At 46.3% G+C, this 14,853-nt stretch overlaps 2 protein-coding genes and 1 long non-coding RNA gene across 4 annotated transcripts; 1 reads left to right on the forward strand and 2 right to left on the reverse strand.

Moving 5' to 3' along the window:
- Positions 1 to 2,373: 2,373 nt before the first annotated feature.
- On the reverse strand, positions 2,374 to 3,290 carry LOC306840559. The gene is made up of 2 exons (XR_013781347.1): positions 2,569 to 3,290; positions 2,374 to 2,528 (listed from the first exon to the last, which is right to left on the reverse strand). It is a non-coding gene; the product is annotated as an uncharacterized lncRNA (long non-coding RNA).
- A 164-nt stretch (positions 3,291 to 3,454) lies between these two features.
- slc4a1ap (solute carrier family 4 member 1 adaptor protein) lies at positions 3,455 to 10,217 on the reverse strand. Its single transcript, XM_079369920.1, has 14 exons — positions 9,268 to 10,217; positions 8,824 to 9,052; positions 8,578 to 8,706; positions 8,446 to 8,506; positions 8,218 to 8,357; positions 7,950 to 8,110; positions 6,295 to 6,364; positions 5,995 to 6,184; positions 5,785 to 5,881; positions 5,402 to 5,654; positions 4,776 to 4,883; positions 4,603 to 4,688; positions 4,450 to 4,519; positions 3,455 to 3,611 (listed from the first exon to the last, which is right to left on the reverse strand). Exons 1-14 carry the CDS (start codon positions 10,120 to 10,122, stop codon positions 3,562 to 3,564), a joined length of 2,499 nt encoding a protein of 832 aa, XP_079226046.1. The 5' UTR covers positions 10,123 to 10,217; the 3' UTR covers positions 3,455 to 3,561.
- supt7l (SPT7 like, STAGA complex subunit gamma) lies at positions 9,864 to 13,924 on the forward strand. 2 transcript variants are annotated; one of them, XM_079369923.1, is made up of 5 exons: positions 9,864 to 9,952; positions 11,263 to 11,749; positions 11,913 to 12,237; positions 12,406 to 12,643; positions 13,409 to 13,924. In XM_079369923.1, the coding sequence occupies exons 2-5, from the start codon at positions 11,313 to 11,315 to the stop codon at positions 13,711 to 13,713; spliced, it is 1,305 nt and encodes a 434-aa protein (XP_079226049.1). In that variant the 5' UTR covers positions 9,864 to 9,952; positions 11,263 to 11,312; the 3' UTR covers positions 13,714 to 13,924. The 2 variants fall into 2 exon arrangements, with proteins under 2 accessions (XP_079226049.1, XP_079226048.1); XM_079369922.1 differs by lacking the exon at positions 9,864 to 9,952 and adding an exon at positions 10,319 to 10,421.
- The last annotated feature ends 929 nt before the right edge of the window (positions 13,925 to 14,853 follow it).

Here is a 14,853-nt window from a genome sequence, read left to right on the forward strand (position 1 = left end):
TAATAATGTCTCCTTGATCACATTACAGTCATCTCAGAACCAAGCAGGGCCTGCCTGTAAAAGCAGTAACCTCCCATGTTGAAAAATGACACTGAGGCAGAAGTGTGCTGATATTCCCAATCATTCTGAGAGTCATCTCACAGAGCGCCTAACTGAGCTTAAACAATCCTAACAAGGAGGCTTTTCCTAGGAGAGATTTAGGAACATTCTGAGAGCGACTCTGAGCAAGGAAGAGACTTCATCTAAAACAATGAAGATAAAAAGTGAATCATTGAATCTAGTCAGACGTGTAATTATGAACACTTTGAAATTGGCATCTTTGTGATCATTAATGAGACTTACTTCAAAAGCATAAATCCTACAAAATGTTTGAAATCACACGCTCACGTGTGCAGCTGCCTCTTCTACCTGCTGATCGTTACATCAGCAGGTAAAGAGTCTTAATTAGTGATTGGATGCAGCTGTGGATATAACCACATGTAGAGAAACTCCACACACATATCTCACTTTGTTCTGAAAGGTGGATTGAAAAGTCTGCACAAATCATTTGTCTGTTCTGCCCAACTATGAGTCAATAATACTCTCCATTTAGTGTTTGAAGAACATCTCTCTATTTTCTCCTCAGCTTGAGAAACTCTTCATCCTGTTAGAAGTCCTCCTCACTGCTCCTCACAGTTTGACACCTTAGCAGCTCTCTTAAGAGCTAACATGCTTTCTAAAGAACTTTAATCTTTACCAGGATCTAGTCTGAACTTGAAGGTGAAATTCTTATAAATTGTCCTGATTCTGAATCTTCTTACTATTTTGTCACCAGGAGCAACTCTTTGTACTTAGGAGGCTTCTTGAGTACGGGCCCTGCAGTTTGTCCAGTGAGCCCTAGAAGTCACAAACATAGCACCGCCATAAGTCGTTTTTACTGTAGAAATAAATAGGTTTACAGCCTGGTCTGATTAGTAATTGTTAACACTGGCACAGACTGTACGTGGTGAATTTCTTTAACACATCTGTTTTGATTTTATGAATGATATGCGTTATCCATAGTTAGTCGTGTAGCTGACTTTCTTAAAGGGCCGGCGCATTGTAGTGATTTGTCTAGAGGTTTAAAAACTTTAGGTTAGGTTGACTGAGAGTTAGCCTGAGACAGCGTTCCCATCGTGGCGGCTGCTGCCAGCGAGCCTCCTGCAGGAACAGAAGGCAGAAGTCACTCAGGCTTCATCCTTGGATTTTTAAAGTTTCTGGTTTAAAACGATCCAAATCATTTGAAACTCCACATTTCCCATTTCGACGTTCAGGTTGTTTCTGATGGGTTAAATGTTTCTTAATCAGTCATTATTAAACCAAACAAAAAGCGAAATAAACTTTCAAAAATATATACTTTTATAGACATGCAGTGATATTCTGCTTTCATTACCTGCTAGCATGCTTGTTCACCTTTTAGAGCTTGATCGTCTTAAAGTTAGCTAGCAAAGACTAAACGCAGCCTTGTGCAAACTGGGGTTTACGGTTTAATTTAAATGAAAGGAAAACAAACAGATGAAATCAGGGATCATAAATAAACATGTCAGTTTCTCTCCACGTCTCTCCATCTCCACTCTGGTTCTCTGCAGCTAAGAAGAAAACGCTGAATGAATCAGTTAAAGACACAATAGAGTGTGTTTGACATCTAGTATCGTCAACTGCTCTGAGCCCATCATGACCCCTGCTGCTGCTTTAATAGTATACTGTATGTCCTGCTGACTTACACATGATGCTATCAGACAGAATCTAATGTTAGACTCATTTATCGTCTGTATTTGGATGTGCAGCAGGTTGTTAGTCCTTCACTGTGCTCTCATTCGTCAGTATTTTAACATGACGACAACTAACTTGAGTAATGTCTGCACATGCCAGAATATGATACAATGATATTTGGAGCTGATGTTCCAGAGGCAGTCGATCTATAGTGAGGTAACAGGTCAACAATAAAGCCCGTGAAGAACCATTGCACTGTCTAGAAAATGAAGAAGTGCTCAACCCCCGAGTTTTCTCTGCGGAGCATCGTCTTCAGTGTTCAGGAGGAGGATTTATGAGGTGGAAGCACAGAGGACTCCTCTCATGAGTTCCACGCAGAGGAATGCTTTCCATCAGTGATTAGTAGGTCACAGCACAGAACATCACAGCAAAGATCTGCAGCCAAGACCACAAGCCTCTTTGTGCCAGATCATACCCCTGAGAAACGCTCTTTGTGTGAGAGAGAGCGCCTGGAAGAGAGGGAAAGAAACTCTGACGTCAAGTCTGGGTTTGGGTGCGAAGAAGCCCCCGAAGCGAACGCCAGGAGAGGACAGACGGCTGGAAAATCAAGATGAAGGCAAAGAACAAAAAACCTGAAGCAGCTTGCAGGCTATTTACAGACACTTTTATTTTACATTTGTATCACAAAATACATTCTTTACTTTGTGTTTTAGGTTAAGACGACAGCAAAGAGGGTGGAAAAATGGCAGGAAACCAACAGAACAGCACTGAGTGGGATTTCAGAGTGAGGAATCCTGCTCGAGGCAAACACACACACACACACACACACACACACACACACACACACACACACACACACACACACACACACAGCTGACTCGCTCATAAAGACAATCTTGTTAAAAAGAGAACTTTGAGAAGGTTGGGCTGCGTGTGTGTGTGTGTCATCGTAGACACACACACACACTCCACTTAGCTTGACTCATTATCAGCTTGCGTTTCATCCAGTAAGCCATCCAAGTGTCCAGATGGTCAGAAAAGCTGCTTCAATGCTCTCCCTCTCCCTCTCTCTCCCTTCTTACTACTCACTCTCCTTTGGAGGAAAAAAAAAAAAAAAGGTTATGCCAGCGATCGACTCGAGCCAAAGAGGGGAGCGATGCAGATTGGATGTCAGGTGGACTTAACGGTGAGAGGAGCATCCAAAGAGCAGACCGCTCCCACTCTGTCCCTTTCTATTTTCTGCCTGAAGGATAGAGAATACAAATAAAAAAAAGAACACAATTCAAGTGCTTCACATCTCTGTTATTATCATGGAGGGGAGTGCCAGAAGGCTGAGTGCCCAGTGCTCTGAGGGGGGTAATTCCCCAGGCCCAACACTTTCATGTTAAGTGTCATGGATTGCTTTCCCAGAATGCAAATATCTCCAAATGATAAATAAAAGCAGCAGATAGTATCTCTGCAAGTCTCTTCTACGCTGTGACCACACACACACACACACACACACACACACACACACACACACACACACACACACACACACACACACACACACACACACACACACACACACACACACACACACACACACACACACACACACACACACACACACACACACACACACACACACACACACACACACACACACACACACACACACACACACACACACACACACACACACACACACACACACACACACACACACACACACACACACACACACACACACTTAACAGTCAGCGTGAAGGAGACAGGAAGCTTCTGTGTTGAAGGTGCTCTCTGCTGTTTGGAGGCTGATGGAGTAGACACACACACACACAAACGAGCTCAGTAGCCGAACTTGTCGTTGAGGTGTGTGCGGCCGTCTCCACTCTGGTCTGTGGGGGAAGAAAAGCAAGATTCAGCACCCCAAAAAAATAAACATAAAAAAACACTGAGCTAGAAACACAGGTTGTATTTACATGTCGAAAGGAAAATAAACACAGCCGGCAGCTGTTTTAATGTCGGTTTCTATTCAAGCGGACCATCGTGAACTAACTGCGATCTTGATCCGACTTCCTCAGTTCACAATAGAATTGTTGCTGCACGTGGACACCATGAAGGCCTTTTTACTCTGCCTCATTAAGTCTCCAATGAACACGCGAGTTCTTACATCGACTGTTCCAGGAACGCACTTCGCTCATCAGACGCAGCGGAGTACATCAACAGTAAGTCCTAATAAAGAAGGCCGTCTGTCATCGTCACAGCATGACACTGGGCTGGTGTCGAGTTGACCCATGTACACACAGATATTTACTGCACGGACAGAATCCAGAGAGTGCTCTTAGATAGCAAACAGAGAGACAAAGGATCTGAAGGTTCAGATGCTGCTACCTGTAAATAACTTAACCAGACATCGCCTAGCTTACCTTCATTACAGCTACTTGTTTATAGTCCTCTTTTGTGTGTTCTTTTCAGCTCTGTGCACTTTCAAGTGAAGCCAAATAATATTGTTGTAGAATAGTATAATGACAATAAATGCTTTCTATTCAAACGTTGAAGCTTTTTGGAGGTTTAAGACCCGTCTCGGCTTCTTCTTCCGTGCGTGTTGCTGAGTTGACTGAAAGTTAGTTTGAGGCGACATTTCCAATAAGGCGACTTCAGAAACCAGTTTGTACGTCACTGAGTTAATGTCTATGTTTTAGAGCTGAGAGTGAGCTCAGTCAGATTCTTCACCTGCAGGAGGAACCCAGACACAATAATCGGGGTCGTCCTCTGGATACTGCCCTGAGAGCTGCACTGGAGGCTGTGGAGAGAAAATTCAACCACAAATGACGTGACATGAAAGTGGCTGCTGTTTTCACGTGGAGGAGTGGCGTTAGGATTTACCCTGCTGGGACCCATCGCTTTCTTCTTGGCGTTCTTTTTGGGACTCGGCCGTGCTGCAGGCTCAGTGTCAGCGTCTGCCTTGGACTCTGCGGACACGTACAGTGGGTTGAGATCATCAGAGGGGATCCATCACACTCAAGTCATCCTCTGTGACACAGAGACAGAGAACCTACCTGAGCTGGACGGGACCACGGCCTTGGTCTTGGTCTTGCTGCTGATCTGAGGAACCTGCTCTGCTGTTTCTGCAGACTCATCACTGCTCCTCTGTTTGTGGCTTTGCTCTGTCGTATAAATAAAGCATTATACAAGCTGACGACACATGATCAATGTACAGAGCATGTAGTCCTCGAAACGAACCTGTGGCTCCTCTCCTGCGTGTTACATGATCTGTCTTATCTCAAGAATAAAGGCATAATTGAGTTGTGTATTTTTAACATCTCTGATGTCACAGACTGCTGCAGGTAAGGGCTGAATAAATTCATCTAATTTGTAGTTATTTAGTGCCAAATTACACACACAAACATCTCAGGACAAGTACAGAAAACACCATTTCAAAAACTACAATTCCCAGAAAAGATAACAGATTGAATTTTTCTGTCTTTAAAACCACAAAAAAAATTTCCTCCCCCAATTTCCTCCTCAATAAACTAAATGGACACAGTGAGGAGTGTGCTGTTTATGTAACAGATATACTGCCCCCTAGTGGCCTGGGACACTCGTATTCAAACTTGTGAGCAGACTGTGGTGCACACACACACGGCCGCATGTCTCCTCTTTCATATCTTCTCCTGGCTTTTACCTTTCTGCTTCTGGGACTTCGCTGGCTGCCGCCTCGAGGGAGAGCCGTCCTGAGACACGGATGCGCTGGACTCCTCACGGTCAACATCCACGTCGGTGATATCTTCACAGTCTTCATCGTCGTTCCCCTCGGCTTTTTTCCCTGCCTCCTCCTCCTCCTCTTCTTCTTCTACTTCTACATCCTCTCCAGCAGGTGCGAGCTCTTTCATGTTGAACAGCTCCGCGGGCAAGTTGGGACGCTTAGGAGGCAACTTCTACAAGACGAGAAGAAAACATCAATAAAAGAGGAGGAGGAGGAGGAGGAGGAGGAAGCAGAGACAGAAATGCTTTCTAGAGGAATGAAAGAGTCGGCCTGAGTGATCTAACATGAGAAACAACACCTACCCCGATGGTGCCTGTCTTCAGTTTGAATTTGCGTCCTCCTTTCATGGCTCCAAATAGCGGCATGGTCTTTTTAGGCTTCTCTGGCTCGGAGCTTCCACTATCACAGCAAAACATCGGATTAAATGTGGCCTCCCGGGGGAAGCTTTCAGAGATGCTCCTTAGATTGTTTTTAGTTTGGGGAAGTGCTTAGCGTGAAAGTGAGTGTCTAACCTCGGCACCAGTGAGGGCATCTGCGCGGGCCGCGTCAGCTCCACCAGTTTGCGCAGCCTCTGAGCTTCTTTGCGCAAATCTGCGACGTGCACGTGGAGCTTCCGTCGCTCCACGGCGTCCAGCGCCGCCTCTTTGCGCACGGCGCTCATGAAGGCGTCCAGGGAGTCCTCGGTGGAGGAGCCGGAGGAGTCTGAGCGGAGGGGTGAAAACATACGGTAACACGGGAGAGCGGGAGAGAGGGGGGGGGGGGGGGACATGGAATGTGTAGGTACAGAGAACAGCCGGGTCATGGTGACTCACCTCCTCGAGCATCACTCAGCTTTTTCTGAGTCTCTGCCAGCTCCCGCTCCACCGAGGACAGTTTGTCCACCTACATGAAAATCAAACACAAATTTAACACACGGAAAAGCTACAGCTTGTGCATCAATACGGCACACGTGCACTCTAACACACGTCACGTCAAAGAGGGCTCCTCAGACGCGGGTGACTGATTGAGCAGCCAGAGAGCAGACGGGCTGCTCGAGTGGAGCCGAGGACAAGAAATGAGACCGCAGCAAAGAAGCACAGAGAGGCGACTTCCATCAAACAATGTCCGAGGTCTCAGAGCTTTCTGCTATCAATCAAATACCTAAAAGCAGTTTTAGTGGCAGCTTCTTGTCCAGTTGAATCGCAGGCGTCGGTTTTAGGGACGTACTCCTGATACGGTTCACCATACCATTCTCTCCTGATTTCTGTTTTTACACAGTGAGACTGAAGACAAGTTAGGACTGGATATGTCTTTGGCTCGTACACTCGTTTGGGGCGACGACAAACTACAACGATGACTACAAACCAGCTCGTTGGTAGAGTTTGGTTTGGCAGCTGCCGTAATCACGTCTGCTTTTTTTTTTTTTCCAACAAACAGCTCGTGCTCTACAGCGGCTGAAGTTCACCATATCACTGTGATTCATTCTTCAGAGGACTGATGTGAACCTAGACACCACTCGTCTCTTTAATAGATGTGTATTTATTGGTTCACTTGTCTTCTGTTCAGCGACACACTCTGCTTAGTTAACCGTTTACTTCTTAGTCACTGTGTTTGTTTGTTTTTCATGCACTGGATCTATCTTGATCTTTTCAGAACACACACTGCTTTATGAGATGCTTTAACAGGGTGTGTGTGTGTGTGTGTGTGTGTGTGTGTGTGTGTGTGTGTGTGTGTGTGTGTGTGTGTGTGTGTGTGTGTGTGTGTGTGTGTGTGTGTGTGTGTGTGTGTGTGTGTGTGTGTGTGTAGGGGGGTTCAACCACCAAGTCTGATTCCAGACCAAAAGACTCTCCATGTGTTGGTTCGGACTTGGTTGAGATGTCTCATGTCTCTGGCACATGTGTTTCAGTTTGTGTGTTTTTTGGGGTTTTTTTTGAGTGAAACGACTCAAAACGACTTCATTTATGAACACGAAACTCAAAAACAGATATTCATTTCCCTCTTAGGAAGCATTGCGACAGTTGTGGTGATCTCTTAACTTTTCATTTCCTGTCACCAGACTCACCACTGCCTCCAAACGTGCAGTTATTAAAGCAGCGATGGATACGGTTTATGACCAAATACATCCACGTAGAAGGAAAAGTCCACATATAAGAGCACTGGACGGTTTCTGTCATGGGTTCGTGATCTGTGAAATCAGCCTTTCCAAAAGATGAACACATGTTCCCATGAGGCTCTCATGTAACAGGAGATTGGACAAGTGAAAGTTGCATCATGTACTTTAGACCATGTGAGACCGAGAATTGAAACATCTGTTTTGCTTATTAAAACTTCAAATAGATTATGTGCATGAATGTTTCTTTTGAAGTTGTCAAACTGTTTTATGCACTTCCAAAATAAGAGCCTAAGTAAGGTCACGGTGAAGATTCAAGTCTATGTGAATCAGCTGATCTTCAGCAGTACTCAAAAGCACAGGATTGTTTTCTTTTACCAATGACTCATAGGTCTCAGGCCGCTCCTCAATCTTTCCCGCCTTCTTCATCCTCTCCTGCCTCTTCTTCTCCACGGTGCCGGTTCGATCCAGGAATGTGTCGTCGTCGCTGTCGTAGTAGTCCTCATCTTCCCAGTTCTTCTTCTTACGCTTACGGGACACTGCAAACAGGATGTAAAGCCAGACAACGATACGTCAGAGCTGTCCTTTTACCGGCTGTGTCTCGTGAATCAAAGGGAGGGGGGAGGGGGGAGGGGGGGGCACACACCGGCCTCCTGGCGCAGCACCCCTCTGGCCTCCAGCATTCGACAAGCCTCCAGGCAGCACTGGACGGCTGCTTCTTTCTTCTTCCCCGTGTGCGTGACCTCGGCTACGAGCTGCCGGCCCTTGGCGTCGTCCACCGGAAGCCTTACAGACACATTCACATGAACGTCATACCTCCATACACAAAGGACGCGTTTTCATGTCTTTATATTTAAAAAATCAGCTGACTTACTTTATTCTGCAGAGCCAGCTGCCGTGACTTTTGTCCTCATACTCAAACTCCAGCTCCTCTCCTACAACAGAAGGACCAACAGTTAAAGTAAAAACAGACAAACTGAGGAATAAGCAGAGTGTGGACGGTCACCTTCTCGGTCGTAGAAGCCCTGCAGAGCCTTCTTCGGATCTTTCAGGTACGCAGCTTCCTGGTCCTCCTGAAACTCTGTTGAGAAAGGGTTTTCCTCGTTCTCATCTTCCTCCGGCGCAGCTTCCTCGGCTGCAGGGAGAGAAGACCCGGAGACCCGGAGACAGGAGAGAACGTAAAGATGACACAGATGAGTAAATAAGGTCGTATAGCATCCTCCAGTTTGCTCTGTTCCAAAAAAAGGCTCACCCATTCCCCACGAGCAGCCCGAGTCTTCGTTTGACTGTTTGCTGCGGCCCTTGTTGCTCTTTCCTTCCTCATCTTCCTCCTTGTCAACCCTCTCCTCCCCGTCATCATCATCATCATCGAGTCCATCTCCCATCATCCTCTTCTCCAGCTCGGCCTTCTGTTTTTGGGCTTTCGCCCTCAGCTCTGTCACGGTCAGCTCAGACTCCTCTTCCTCGTCAAACTCTGGACCCTGTGAGACGACAAAAACACGCTGCATAATGTATTTCTGGACAAGAGATGTTAACATGTTTCTTTCTTAATAAAGATTGCCACTATTTGGTGCATGATGAATTTCTGTTTTGGTATCCTGGCAGCCGAGTTGGACAAGTCAAGAGTGAGCGTTTGTCCTTAATACAATCATAAGAAGTGCTGCAGGTCGTTTGCGCCATCAGCACCCTGGTTTACCTGCAGGATAAAAAGCCTCGTGCTCCCCCCAAACTTCAGCACGTGTCCCACGCGCACTCTGATGAAGGTCTTCGGAGGGATCTTGTTCTTGTTCACCACAGTGCCGTGTGTGCTGCCCAGGTCGTGGACGTAAAAGCCCCTCTCCTCCCCAGCACACCCCTCCTCCTCCTCCTCCCCCTCCCCCTCCCCCCCGGCCTGTCTTCGGTACTGGAGCACAGCATGGTACCTGGAGATGGAGGGGTGCTCCAGTGAAACGTCACAGATGGGTAAACGTCCAACCACGAAGTAACTTCTATGTGTGAGGGGAACTGTGTCCACTATGGTGCCGTTTTTCAGGATCTCCAGAGCATACGGGACATCTGGAGCTGAGCCCCCCCAGGGCGGCTCTGCGTACGGGATAGGGGGAAATTTACCAGCTGGGGGACCTTTAGGGAGCACGCGGGGTTTAACTTCCTGTTTGATTTTGACAGGAGCCACAGTCTTTTCTGTCTCTCTCTCTGAGTCCTCTTCTTGGACTTTTCCAGCCGGTGTGTCTTCACGAACAGGACACACAGAGTCTCCGATCGTAGGAGTCCCAAGTTCGGCTTCATTGTTTTCTGTCAAACCTTTAGTTTCGGCCTCTGTTGTGTGGTTTTTGTTTGCACCTGTGCTGCGTTTGCTGCTGAGGGAAGGAGCGGCGAAAAGAGTGGGTATCTTAAAAGTGTCCTCCGTTTCAGGTTCCGCTTCCTTTACGTCTCTCTCGTCTTGTTCGCCACCGTCTTTTTCCTTTCCCAAACACTCGCCGGTGTCCATCGCAGAATTATTTTCTTCATTCGTAATTTTCTCACACACGTCCGATTGCGAGGGGGCCGCCATGTTTATTTGGTACGACTGTGAAATTCGTCCGGGTCTTTTGTGCTTTTATAAAAAAAAAATAACCAAAAAGGTCAATAAAAATGTGATGTAGCACCACGTTTTTGAAAATAATCTGAAAACGCAAATACTGCATGACTGTAAACATGTTTGTTTTATACAAACAACTTAATGTTTGTTGCGGAACCAAAGTTACTACCCGAGCTTTTTACAACGAGGACTACATGACGTAGTTCCTGTCCAACTTCCTGTAAAAATATTGGCTCAAACATAAACAAACGAATCATCCACCTTTGTTAAATGTGAGTAATACAAGTGTTTCTTACTTTTAAAAATTATAAAACTATACTAGACTATTAAACTATAGCTATTCATTCTGGGTCTGCTGGCCTGTAGTTTGATACAATGATGTTGTATTTGTTATCTCGTGTTCTCATGCAGGAAAATAACAGAAACAAATGTCGTAGTAAAACATCATTTGTCTTTTTCCTTCAATTTCAACGGATAAACTATATAAACCTCGACTTCACTTGAACAGCAGCTTCAACTTTCCCTTTTGCAGTATTATCACTTGTTGTATGCCGGCAGCTCGAGCTGATCCTAACTTGTAAAAATGTTTCCTTTAAAATTCACATTTAAAACAGCGACAATACAAGTTAATAGTTTCAATAGTCTTAAAGAATGCTTTAAGATTCAGATATATGCACTAAATGTAGTCTGCAACTGGGTATCAGCAAAACACATTTCAATGATTTTAAATAGACACTTTGAAGTGTGTAGTGGTGAATATACTTCACTATAGGATAAAAACAGAGGCTTTTAAGACTGCTCACTGTAGTTAGTGCATACCAGGCATTTAGAGACAGAGAAGGAAGGATCATTCATTCATTATTCTTGGAAAAAAAATTGCAGCATCCTTTAAAACATTGTCAATAATGAATGTTGTGAATCAGAGGAGATTTAGAAGTGGCTATGCTCTATGAAGGCTTAAAGATAATCTGGTATATCCTGCACTACACCTATATGTACAGTATACATCTAAAATTATTATTTTTTAATGTCTCTTGAAATCAGAGTTTATTTCCACTTGAGTCATCCTTGAATACAATGGTAACTCTGACTTCCTCTCTACCTTTTGAACAGTTTCAGACTTGGTCAAGTTGAAATCTGGCCCTCGTCCCTGATCGCTCATCATGATGCGTTACTGGGGTGAGATACCTGGACCTGCAGGGGCTCCTCCGAGTCGCAGCTCCTTTGACCTGCTCCAGCGTGAGTTCCGCTCTGTGGAGATGCAGGACCCTCCCTTGCACCAGCCCTCAGCTCAGCGACCAAGGCCCACCACCATGTTGGACATCCCGTCAGAGCCCTGCAGCCTCACCATCCACACAGTGCAGCTGTGTCAGCACGCCCGCCGTCTTCGGGGTCTGCTGGCAGCGGCTCAGGCCCAGACTCAGGGTCAGGGCACAGGGCTGTCTGAGGGGGGCAGCAGGCTGGAGGAGACTGATGCCAGCCTGCCCCTGCGTCCTCCCACCCCACCTGTCATGCCAGATGACCTGCTGCCTGCGGACAGCAAAGCCCCTCAGCAGCCCTTCCAGCTCCGACACAGCGACCCAGAGAGTGACTTTTATAAGTATGTCAAGCTGTTTTGCTTCTCAAGACGTTGTGCTACAATGTGGTCAACTAATATCTTATCAGTTCTACACAGTTTAGATATTATATACTTTACATCATACCAGCTAGATTTGGCAGCCAGTCATCATTTTCCCATCTCCTTTTTTTTTCTCCTAAAAAAGGGGTAAAGGTGAGCCAGTCACAGAGCTCAGTTGGCCCTCCTGCAGACAGTTCCTCTATCAGTCAGTAGCCACTGTCTTGGCCCATGCTGGATTCGAGTCGGCCCAGGAGAGTGTGCTGGAGACCCTGACCGACATGGTCCACGAGCATTACCTGCGCGTCACACGCCTGCTGCGAGTGGCAGTGGACCGGGAGGCTCGGCTGGGAGCGAGTCCCTTCCCAGACGTGGTGGAGCAGGTGTTCCATGAGATCGGCATCGGCAGCGTGCTGGCCCTGCAGCACTTCTGGCAAGTCCGAATCAAAGACTATCACAGCTACATGCTGCAGGTGAGTGCATGTTGAGAGTGGCTCATCACTGTTCATGGAACTGTTTGGCAGTTAAACCGACATCTAACATGCCAACAAATGTGTCTGCTCTTCTAATTATAGTTGAAATAACACGCCGTGTAGACGCTTGGGTTCCATTTCTTCACTCTAAAGGTTTTTCTCCTCCAGGTGAGCAAGGATCTGTCCGAGGAATACGAGCGCCTGGTCAACCCAGAGAAAGCTCTGGAAGACTCCAAGCCCCCCAGGATCAAGGAGGAGCCCATGAGCGACATCTCCTTCCCCGTCAGTGAGGAGCCCGAGGCTGACCTGGCCTCCGGGGACCAGGCGCTGCCCATGGGGGTCCTCGGCGCCCACGGTGAGAGGCTGGCTGGGGGGCTGGATGGAGATCATTCCCCTCACACCTCAGGTGAGAGCAGCGTTCCTGTTTGAACCGACGTTCTGCTTTCTGCCGTGACGTTTGTGTTCTTGGGATTGAGGGTCGCTGTCTTCTTCTGTTTTGTTCCTGCGAGGCTGCTTCTTGATTATTTCTACATTGTAGGGGATTATTCGAGCACACTCGTCTCTTTCTGTTACATCTCTTTCTCAGAGCAACTAATCTGCAACCAATGCCCTCCTCCTGCACAGACACACAGGTGACAGTCAGTGAGGTTGTTTTGGCCTCTTTCTCTCCTCATTAAGAAACCTTCCATGACCTCGAGCGGCTTCTTCTTCTTTCTTTTTTTTCCCCAAACGCACCTAGCAGAACACTTAGTCCCTTTGGTTAAAAGCCTAAAACGTATTCAAAAACATATCCTCCTTCTTTTTGGCTCGTCTTCTCAGACCTGATTGCTTTACTTTCATTTCAACATCCAGCAGCAGTAGATTGAAGTGGGCAGACTCCCCAGGTTGAACCCTTTTATATAAAAGCATAGATTAACAACTCCATGAAGCCATTCGAACTGATCAAATACATTTTACGACATTATATTCATGCACATCAGAAAACTTGAGATGTCTCAGTGTCTCAGTCTAAGTTTGATGACGATCACTGAACCGTATCAGGAAACAGAAGCAGCCGTATCACGATTCTTTCACTGTCCTCTTCTTGTCTCTGTTTTTATTCTGTTGGTAACAAACTTTTTTTCTTTGAATCAAAACATTTTCTAAATGTATTCTTCTTCTCTTGTTTAAGGTGGGGGCGGGGCCAACAACTCCCCACTGTGGCCGCAGGTAAAAATGGAGCCGCAGGACGCCGACGAAGGCCAGAGCGCCGGGCATCATCATCATCACCACCACCACCATCACCATCACCTGGGTGGAGACGTGTTCGAGGAGGGCGGGCCAATGTCCACCATGAGCGAGTCAGGAGGAGCCATGGCGCCCTCCCCTGCAGGAGCAGCGTCCGATGGCAGCTACGCCTCCCATTCGCCCGACTCGTTGATGGGGACCTCGCCTGTTTTCAATCAGAGACCCAAGAAAAGGGCCAAGAAGATGTGAGGCTCCGACGAGTCGGCTCTGACACGCCTGTTTCTCCACAGTAAAAACGGAGAAGTCGTCAAAGAACTGAACTTCAGAGGGGGGGAAATATATTTTGTAGTTTTTTATTTGTTTGTATGAGTGTAGTTAATCTCCCAATAGTGGAAGTCATTGTCGTTAATGGAGTCATTTGGATTATTGTCATAAGAATAAAAGTGATTATTCATCTTAATCATGTGTTTATTTCTTTTTTGGAACATGAACAAGGCTTATAATTATCCTACTTAAATCGAACAACAGGACAAACAAAGATGTTCAAAAGCAAGTCATTGAGTGGAACAGCTTTATACTTCAGCGGAGCGTTTTGTTTGCACGAGTGATTACGCCTGTTTCTCCTTTTTCATTACGATCAAAGATGCACAGAACAATAAAATCTATTTTTCTCGCACACATGATGCTGCATATTATGAGGATTTTTCCAACATCCGCTCTACAGTGAACAGTACAGTGTAGCTCAACGCAGCGGAACCATCCGCTCAGACACACACACACACATTACACACAGGCACCTGACAACCTGAAGCCGCCTGGCTAAATTAGCATCTGTTTCAGTAATGAGGCAAAGCTGTGCATGCAACACCAGAGGCAATTATGGCTTGGCTGTCTGCATCATGACGGCGACATCAATCCAGCCTTAATGGCAAATTAATTATGGCGCGCATAACTTTGCATGCTGAATACATGGGACTTGCCTTTTGTGTGCACCTCATGATTAGGCCGTTAATTGCATGCGCCTGTGGGAGGAGCTGATGAGGTCATACGTATTGATACTGTATTAGCCTCTTAGATGTTTGATGTCTGTACACTAATAATGAGTCTGATCTGCAGCCGTGTGTGACCCAGGTGGGAATTGCAGCAGGAAGATAAAATCAGTATTCCAGACTTCCGATGGAAAAGACTCAAGTAACTGTGTCAGAAGGAATTTCCATGGGTTCGTTCGCTTTGGTGGCTTTGTGGGTGAATCTTTTGGATCTGTGTGCAATCTAAGAGTAACTGATTCTAGGTTTGAGAAACTGTAACCACATCAAGGTAAAATATCTCACAGCAGCAGTTAGGCTATATTTGGATCCAACTGTCTGTTGTCTGAGAAGGTTTGCTGAG

The sequence above is a fragment of the Symphodus melops genome (assembly GCF_947650265.1).
Source record: "Symphodus melops genome assembly, chromosome: 19".
Classification (NCBI taxonomy): domain Eukaryota; kingdom Metazoa; phylum Chordata; class Actinopteri; order Labriformes; family Labridae; genus Symphodus; species Symphodus melops.

Bases quoted from the DNA above. Each gene is read 5' to 3' on its own strand.
- slc4a1ap (XM_079369920.1), bottom strand. From the start codon at position 10,122: ATGGCGGCCCCCTCGCAATCGGACGTGTGTGAGAAAATTACGAATGAA. The intron at 8,507-8,577 runs GTGACCGTCCAC...CTTCTGTTGTAG, and splicing joins GGGCTTCTACGACCGAGAAG to GAGAGGAGCTGGAGTTTGAG. The intron at 3,612-4,449 runs GTGAAGAATCTG...CTTCCCCCACAG, and splicing joins TGTCTGGGTTCCTCCTGCAG to ACCAGAGTGGAGACGGCCGC.
- supt7l (XM_079369923.1), top strand. From the start codon at position 11,313: ATGATGCGTTACTGGGGTGAGATACCTGGACCTGCAGGGGCTCCTCCG. The intron at 11,750-11,912 runs GTATGTCAAGCT...CTCCTAAAAAAG, and splicing joins CCAGAGAGTGACTTTTATAA to GGGTAAAGGTGAGCCAGTCA. The intron at 12,644-13,408 runs GTGAGAGCAGCG...CTCTTGTTTAAG, and splicing joins TCATTCCCCTCACACCTCAG to GTGGGGGCGGGGCCAACAAC.